General features: G+C 30.7%; 1 protein-coding gene across 1 annotated transcript; it reads left to right on the top strand.

Annotated features, from left to right (window-relative positions):
* Window positions 1-7928: 7928 nt before the first annotated feature.
* On the top strand, window positions 7929-10199 carry HELRODRAFT_121833 (hypothetical protein; the record flags this gene model as incomplete). Its single annotated transcript, XM_009030243.1, has 6 exons — window positions 7929-8312; window positions 8490-8560; window positions 8839-8982; window positions 9345-9567; window positions 9658-9812; window positions 10001-10199. Coding segments are annotated over 6 exons (1176 nt in total), but the record flags the coding sequence as incomplete, so codon positions are not given.
* Window positions 10200-10266: the final 67 nt, after the last annotated feature.

Genomic DNA, 10266 nt, shown 5'->3' on the forward strand with positions numbered 1-10266 from the left:
AAAAATGTGTGTCACTTCTAATTGTGTATATATATATATATATAAATATATATATATATATCGAGTTATATAATATATATAATATATATATATATATATATATAATATTTTGTATGTCCTTATTTTTATTTTTTTCATGTTTTATTATCATTATTGAAAACAGAAGCCTTCCACACAAAAATTTCAATGCGTGTGCGTGTTAAACCGTAGTAGGAACATGACAACGGTGATGATGACACGATGGCGATGATGGCAGTGGTGATAACGGTAATGTTGATCATTATCGTGATTATGATGAGGATTGAAATAATGATGATGATGATTGGGATGATGATGATTGGAATGATGATGATGATGATGATGAGGATTGAAATAATGATGATGATGATTGGAATGATGATGATTGGAATGATGATGATTGGAATGATGATGATGATTGAAATGATGATGATGATGATGATTGGAATGATGATGATTGGAATGATGATGATGATTGAAATGATGATGATGATGATGATTGGAATGATGATGATGATGATTGGAATGATGATGATTGGAATGATGATGATGATTGAAATGATGATGATGATGATGATTGGAATGATGATGATGATGATTGGAATGATGATGATTGGAATGATGATGATGATTGAAATAATGATGATGATGATTGGAATGATGATGATTGGGATGATGATGATGATGATTGGGATGATGATGATGATGATTGGAATGATGATGATGATGATTGGAATGATGATGATGATGATGATGATGATTGAAATGATGATGATGATGATGATTGGAATGATGATGATGATGATTGGAATGATGATGATTGGAATGATGATGATGATTGAAATAATGATGATGATGATTGGAATGATGATGATTGGGATGATGATGATGATGATTGGGATGATGATGATGATTGAAATAATGATGATGATGATTGGGATGATGATGATTGGGATGATGATGATGATGATTGGGATGATGATGATGATGATTGGGATGATGATGATGGTTGGAATAATAATGATGATGATTGGGATGATGATGATGATTATGATTTGGATGATAATTGTGATGATGATGGATCACCATATGATAATGACGATTATGGTATTAAACTAATGATGGTGATGATGAGAGAATTCTATTAGAAGGATGATTTGAAGATTTCAACATCATCGTTTGAAGTTATGATAATATCATATAATTAACCTAATTAATATAATTAACTAAATTAACATAATTTGCTTAATTGTGAAATTAATATATTTAAAAAACCCTCCATAAATAAAAACAAAAAATACAAGTTTTCTTGTGTTGAAAAAGTAAGGCTAGCATGGTTGGATATATTCTAACAATTACTATAGCAAGGTAGGTGATGATCATGATGATGATTGGGAATAATGTTATAATAACAATATAATAAAATATAATATATAATAATAATAAAAACAACAATGTCTTGTTTTAATTTTTTATGCGTTACTCAAAAATATCAACATGACAACATCACAACTGAGACTCATGGCATTACACGTACACATTGTGCACAAGGAATCTCCTTGCAGTCGAACCCACGTACTGCACCACAGAACTTGATATAACGTGCAGTGGCGGACTTAGAGGGAGCCATGACCCCTTCATTGTGAACAGTATTCTGATTAAAACTCAATAAAACTCATTCTTTCACACGAAAACCTCGTTTTCAGTAGAAAATTATCCAAAAAATGTGCGTGGCAAGCAAAAAAAGGATCGCCAGCCAAATTTTGGCCGCAAGAAAAACAATTTTGGCAGTTTTTGGCCCCAGCGTACGTCAATTTTCAACCATTTGGTCTTCCCGTCCCGTCAACGTTGTCTTAATCCGTTGTTGACGTACAGAAGTAATATGTGGATGAAAATGACATAAACGCGAAGATTTTGCACGGAAAGTAACAAATTAAACGAATCCTAGATGAATATTTTTAAAAAAATCAGCCGGTATAAGAAGATCTTCAAAATGTCTGAGGCTAGATTGCAGAAACTTATTCAACCTAATTTTTTAAAATCAAAACCAATCCACCTTCTGAGAGGCAGCAAGTAAGATAAAAAAATATTTTTTTTTAAACCAGTGCCATTAAAAGGTAGTTGGTTGGTTGCGTGTTGTTCGTCAGACGAGACAAAACAAAGTTTTCTGTTTGGTTGTCTTCTTTAATTAAATTTTATTATTATTACTATTTTTATTATTACTATTTTTATTGTTATTACTATTTTTTATATTATTACTATTTTTATTATTATTACTATTTTTATTATTATTACTATTTTTATTATTATTACTATTTTTATTATTATTACTGTTTTAACATAAACATGTTGTTGTTGTTGTTGTTGTTGTTGTTGTTGTTGTTGTTGTTGTTGTTGTTGTTGTTGTTGTTGTTGTTGTTGTGTTATTGGAGGAAGCTGGTAGTAATGTTTAAATTTCAAAGGATTTTTTACTAGAATGATTTTTATTGTTATTATTATTTGTTGTTTTTAATTAAATAATGATGATGATATGGTATTATTATTATCATCATCATCATTATGATGATATATTTCCTACTCTACTGTTTGTTATTTAACTATTTGTAAACATAAAATAATACGAATAATAATAGTAATGATAATAATTATTATTATTATAATCATTATCAGCATTCACACAAGATAATATGTCTACTACTTACTGTTATTAATGTTATTTTACTATTGGTAAGCATCAAATAATAATAATAATGATAATAATAATAATTTTTTTATTGTTGTTGTTTTTGTTGTGCGACTGTTTTTAACTGCGGTCGAATCAAACGAAATCCGCTTGAAAAAAATATTAAACTACAAGACGGTTAGAAAATATTAATAATAATAAAAATATTATTATTATTGTTATTACTGTTTTTTTGTTGTTTTTAAATAATATCAATTAAAATATACTAAAAATGATGAACAGCCCAAACTTCTCACCATGGTGAACAATGAAATAGCAGTAAAATTAAAATAAAACCAGAGAGATGAGACAACTACGATGGTGATGATGATGGTGATGATGATGATGATGATGATGATGGCAGTGGTGCTCTTGGCAATTTTGCGGCAATTTTGTGTGCATTTATTTGTATAATTTCCATAGGTTTCTACAACATACACACATTGTATGTAGTAAGCACACGTGAATCAACTCACCACACACAGTGTATGTGAGAGGCGGAGATACCTTGCAGTCAAACCCAGTCACTGCAGCATAAGTGCCATTTCTTTATTTGATTACTGTTAAATAGTGGTTGATGGGTCGTAACTCCCATTGTTAAATATTAATGCACCGATGCATCAGACAACTACATATGTCGTTTCAACTTAATGGACCACTTATGAATTCATAACTGTTTGCATACTTTCAAACAAACATATAATTAATTTTATTAATAAGAGATTAAATAGTGGTTGATGGTCAATTTTTTGTAACAAGATGGCAAACTTGATTTTTTAGTGAAAATGAAACAAGCCTGCATCCTGATTTGACGTCTTTTTAGTTACATAACATCGTGCGGCAAGCTGTTTTCTGTTAATTTTCTGTTGAAGTTTTCAAGTGAACTAAATTTTATAATGATATTTTAACGTTAAAAACGTTAAAAATGAAATTTTTTGCGTCGATGTCAGTTGTAAAAAAATGTAGCAATTTATAGGTTAGCAGCACAGTCAACATCAGCCATTAATCATAAGACAAGTTGTCAATTAAACTCTTTGTTAGGATGGGTTTGTAGTAGGGATGTTTTTTATTAGGCAGACTGTTGCTAAAAATAAACCAGCATGAACGAACATTTTCATGTGACAACTGACATGAACTCTAGTGAAAAATTTGTTGAGAGGAGATGCTGTGACATAACATCTGCTGTCGGCACTAAACTGCAACGACAAATGATCCTCGTTCATTTTGGTGGTTGAGGTTATATTTTTCCTTGTTGTGGCGTTTTATCATAGTACGCTTAATGTGATTATTTAAAATTGTTAAAGATAAAAAATTAATAAATAAAGCAACAAAAAATTATTTTCCGAACGTGTTGTCCCACAGTTAATGGTCTGGTGGCTTGGAGGATGATCGTCAGAAGATTATGCGGCTAGCAGAAGTTCGTCACGTTCAGCATGGTGGTACACGTTCAGTTCAGTACGAAAGTGCACTTTGGGTTAATTTATTTTTCCCTATTTGATCATTGTGGATTGAACATTGGATGGATTGGAAGGATGGAATGTGATCCAATCCACACGTTCCCCCACCTCTCCATCGCTAGGTTCAAAAGCAATTTAAATTTTGTTTGAAAGACTAAGCACTGATCACGCTCAAGAGCTCTAAGTAATGTATCTCTCGTAAATGATCAATTATATGGTTGTTTGAAAGTATGCAAACAGTTATGAATTCATAAGTGGTCCATTAAATTGAAGGACAAATATAAATGTCTGCTTATGGGGCGCATTAATATTTTATAACGGAAGTTTACGACCCACCAAACCATTTGATGGTGCTGGCAGCCGGTGTCGACACAATTTTTATTCAAAAAGTTTAACTGGTGAACTGTATGTAAAAAAAAACCTCTGCATTACCAGAGCAGCTCAGTACGAACTCCGCCAAAATCACTACCACCACTACCACAATTACTACCGCCACTACTGCTAATAGGCACTACTGCTACTACTTCTATTACTACTACTACTACTACTACTACTACTAATAATAATAATAATAATAATAATAATAATAATAATAATAATAATAATAATGTGAACTATTTTATTATCAGAAAACATCAAAGCAAATCAAAATAAAACCAAAATAAAATAATAAAAAAGTAATAATGATGATGAAGGTAATTTTAATCAGAACTAAATAATATAACAAATAAAAAATTAATTTGAAATCAAAATTATTTTTGGGCGATTGCAAATTGTTTTGTCAAGTTGTTTAGTCGTTAAAATTTATTGGCAACTATATAATTGAATATGAACAGAAATTAAATAGTAAAACAAATGGCGCGCACATACACACGCGCACACTACCAAAAAGTCACATAATCACATAATTTAAAGTGACAGCCACTTAAAATTTGTTTAAAAATGAGACGCAAGGACCGCAGAAAGCGAGCGACAAGTGAAGAACGAAAAAAAAGAAATTGTTCTTAAAAGTTTTTTCTTCTTCATGTTTCATCTTTGTTCTGTTCACTTTTCAGTTGCTGTTGCTAATGTTGAAGAGACATCTTTTTTGAGATGGCAGATGTTTTTAACTTGATTTTTTTTTGGTTTTAACTTCAATAAAACCTTTTTATTGTCATTATTATTGTCATTATTTATTATTATTTTTATTATTATTGTTATCATTGTTTATTATTGAAGTAATTACTATTATGAAGTAATTATTATTGTTATTGTATATCTGCACAACTTAAAGATCATGTTACCAATAAAAATGTAGTTGTCGTTATTATTATTATTTTTATTATAATATAACTTTTTTTAATTTTAAAGAACATAAACTATCCAAATACTCTGATAGCTCGCAAAATAACTTGATTGAGAACTTTAAACATCAGTGAGAAATTTAAAAATATAAATAAATACATTTGAAATTTCAACTCTAGGTTTATTTAAAATATTTAATTTATCTCTGGTAAGCATTATTTGGTCTGATCAAATCTGCAATAGCATAGAAATGTGACTTGAATCACTTTTGAAACTAATTTAACTCTAGTTGTACTAACTCTCTTTGGATGAAGAGCTTCGTTGACTAAATTACTACTCTGTTTGACACTTTATTTTATTCTATTTGGCATTTTATTTTATTTTCATTTTCATTTGTTTTTATTGCTGAATAAAAGATTGTTCTCAATATATATCTATACAATTTAAAGATTATGTCAACCATAAAAATGTAGTTATCGTTATTATTATTATCCTTTTTGTGGTTATTATCATTATTATTGTTATTATTATGCTTGCCGTTAAAAATTATTCTCAATGGTGCTTCCATTAATTATTAATAATAATATTTTTAGTTTCAATAATTTTTAACCCAAGCAATTAACCAGGACATGCTTGACCCAGACATTGCATCTAATATTTATTATTAGCATTATTATTATTATTACTAGCATGATTATTATTAGCATTATTATTATTATTAGCATTATGGCTACTGTAAATGGAATGAAATTGTTCTTTGGTTATTGTTATTATTACTGAAACTAACATTACCACTATTGTAATAATATTAATAAAAATAATATAATTATTATTATCATATTATTATTATTGTTATTATTTTTATGCAATGCTTCATTAAACATATCAACACAGCATCAGTGTATGCTAACAACCCATTTTAAAACTAATAAATTAAAAAAATCTTTCAAATTCTTTTTTTAAATTCCAAAAATTATCTTTGTTAGTTCAGTTGTTTCAGTTTTTTTTCTTTCCCCCTCTCTTTTTCCTCTCTCCCTTTTTGTATTAGATAACGAAAACACACTAACAACAAAACACGTACAGAGATAAATGTACATATATACCCAATTCCACTTTTAGACGCAAAAGCACACAAACACACACGCACATAATAAAGAAGATAGTATCATAAGTATATCTGATATAGGTACAGATATCAGCCCATGAACTGATCGATGCCTGAATAATACTTTAAAACCGGATATACCAAATATGCCATACCTACCAGTATAAAGAAGGCAGTTAAAACACTAAACCTTTTTTTCGAAATTATCGAAGCATTATTAAATTAAAACTTCGTAATCTCGCTTCATAACATTACGATAGATTACACACGCACATCCAACATCGGATTATACACCATACTTTACAGGCAAAAACCATCTTATAAATGATCTTTGGACCAGCGATAGTTGCTAAGAAACGCCGTAGAGATGTTCGTAATATGATGTTCATAAATAGATCGATATTATGAATATCTCTCTACTTAACAACCAATGCATAACTTATATGTTATGTATATATATATATATATATATATATATTTGTATATATATATATATATATATATTTGTATATATATATATATATATATATACACATACACATAAATTTATATATCAATAGGTGTACAGGCATTTTTTTTAATTTTAATATTTATTAAACCATCACGATTGTATCTAACATTTATGATAATAAATTATCAAGATCTGATTACCTGGCATTTCATAAATGAATGACAAACATCTCAAATATATGTGATTTATACTTCTTTATATGAAATTTAAACTCCAACTAAATACATTTTAATTTTTCAGTTGTTTCAGTTATTAAAACCAGGTAGGTCTTAAATGATTTCTCATTTTGAATTCATAAAATAATAAATTGTTGTCAGTGAATTTAGCTAACCATATAAACAAATGATACTTGAACGTACACCAACTTGTAGAAAGCCAGCTGCCAGCCAAGACACAAGCATGGAGTACATGGGACAAACTAAGACCTCCGTCTACACAACAATATCAGGCGATGCCTATCGCGACAACATCTCGGCCAATAGAGAGAACCTCAACGATAGGTTTGACCGATCTTTGAATCTCAATCAAAAAAACATCTACAATGATAGTAATAATTCTTTTAATCGTGTAAATAATTTTTCGGATGATTACGACGTAAGCAGAGATGTAATGATGACGAACAATATAAAAATGAAAGCTCCGATGTTCAGTAGTTTGAGAACAACCGCCAATAGGTATGGTTCAACTAAAAATTACCAAGATGCTGCTGTTTTGAATGAATTTGATATTCCAAAACTCAAAGAAGAAGCACGACTAACAGCTCTACCAACCGCTCTTGTCACTGAAGAATTCCAAAAAGTGAGAAATGCGAAAAATGAACACCGAGAGGTGTACTCGATGGAAGATTGGAAAGTCAGTAATGGAAGTTTGTTGAATGCTTCCGACAGAATAAAAGCAGGATCTGAACTTATGAGAGCTGAAGCGTTGAGGGTGTGCGAAGATGCTTGTGAGAAAACCAGAAAAGGTAGCAGAGATGTGACGAAGAGATTGGACGATCGAGCGAAAGATATCGATCACTGGAAGAAAGAACTGGAAAAAGAACTTAACGATTTGGTCAACGAAACTAAAAATTTAGAAAAAATTGAAAATTGCGTTTCAAATGCCCTGGCTTACACAGATATGCCACTGGAAATGATTTTGAAATGCATCGAAGAGAGGAAGAACCGAAAGGAGATTGAAATGGTCGATGATGACGTAGACGAAGAACTGAGAAAGGTTGTCAACTGTTATTAAGAAGCTAACAATAATTTTCGCACATCATTAAATATATCAAATATATAATTTTGTTCACCACTTGTCACGTTTGCCCACAAATAATTTCAAATTTCATGAAAAAAATTTTTTAATAAGTTTTCTTTTTGTCAAAATAATGAACTTACAAACTGTTTGTAGGAATTGGAGAATATTCAAAGTGTCCGATCTGCCTTGGGGAATCATTTGTTTGATGTACAGGGACAATTGCAGTAAATATTTTTTATATTCAATAATTTTTTCAGAATTTTGTTTTCCAAATTTTATTTTAAACGTCAAATACCATATGAGGTCAAAAAAGCGGATTGTTAAGTATTAACTTGTGTGATGTAAATTGGTTTATCTGATGACGTCATTTTTCACGTTTTGATTAGAAAAAAGTAAATTAGATTTTCTTTCCATTTAAATCAATTTGACATAACATAAATAACGACATGCAAGACACTGCCCTGCATTTTTCTTCAGTTGCAATGAAATGTTGTAACTGCAGGCGTAACAAGCACATTCAGAACCTTCTGAGCGACAACATAATGGACAAACACAGAGCTAATGTTATCGACAAAAAGTGCAGAGACATGAAGAACACTTCAGCCAATCTGAAATTTCCTCCTGGCATTGAGAGTGCTAATACGACGTGTGTTATATTTTGATTGGTTGAGTATGTGTAGATTGGTTCGTTGGTTTGTTCGTTGTTGGTTGATTTGTTCTTTATGTTTGGACTGGTTAATTGGTTGTTTACGTGTAGATTGGTTAGTTGGTAGATTGTTCGATTGATTGATGTGTTAATGTGTGGATTGGTTGGTTTATCAATGGATTGGCTCGATATTCATGTATGCGTTGATTAGTTTTGTATTCTTGGATTGATTACATTGATTAATGATCGGACGAATGGTTTGATAAATGCTTGGTTGTAAGCAAATAACGATTAAAACTAATTCAAATAACTGTTTACATACCTCTTGATGACCAGCAGCATGATGAATTTTTGTTATTTAGTATCAGTGATCCACAAGCTTGGGTTGAACAAGCAGTCAATTTGATTCAAGCGAGCCAAGCTGAAAGAACAAAAAGTCGATCCCTCGACCAAGATATCAACCGTCTGGTCGGTCAGTTATCGGGATCGCTGGTTAAACATTGGATTTCGACGAATGAAGTGCTATCTTTTAGAATTGAGGACCACCTTCGAGCAAAACACAAACTTGAAACTCACTTACGAGAGGTTGTGCAATATTTAATTTCATGATGAGCTTGGTGGGTTCTAGTTAACAGTTCATTTTCATTTATACACTAGCTTACTTTTTATTTCTAGCTATCAAACGAACTGATAGATGCCCAAAAAACGACAGAATATTTGAAGAAAAACATTAGAGACAAAAACGCACCAATTCAACTGGCACAAACTCGTCTGCATGTCAGAGCGAACAGACTAAATATGGAGGCCTGCCTAGATCCAGCCCATGAAAAGTAAACCGGATTCAAATTTGCGATTAATTTGATAACTTCCTTTGTTAATCACACCCTCTCAATAAAAGGTTTCATTTTATAGTTTATAGAACCGTTGAAGTTAGCCAAAGACAATTATTTTATCAATTGAAATAGAGAGTAGTATGTATATGCAGCCTTTAAGTGATAATAAATAAATTTCTTGACAGATTAGTAAAAGAACTAACAGATCTTGATGAAAACGTGGATGAACTGATGAAAAAACTAAGAGAGGCAGAGTACGTTGAAGGACATCTTGCCAGAAGTATAAAATCTCTGCAACACGATTTGAACTTGAAGAACCACAGTTTGTTCATTGACAGAGACAAGTGCTTGAGTCTTAGAAAAACGTTTAACATGAACCCACGAACAAGCTGTTGTTGATTTTTAATTACAGTCATGATGGTTGACAAATGCAATAACTAAACATTATAAA

This window comes from Helobdella robusta (assembly GCF_000326865.2).
Source record: "Helobdella robusta unplaced genomic scaffold HELROscaffold_66, whole genome shotgun sequence".
NCBI classification, from domain to species: domain Eukaryota; kingdom Metazoa; phylum Annelida; class Clitellata; order Rhynchobdellida; family Glossiphoniidae; genus Helobdella; species Helobdella robusta.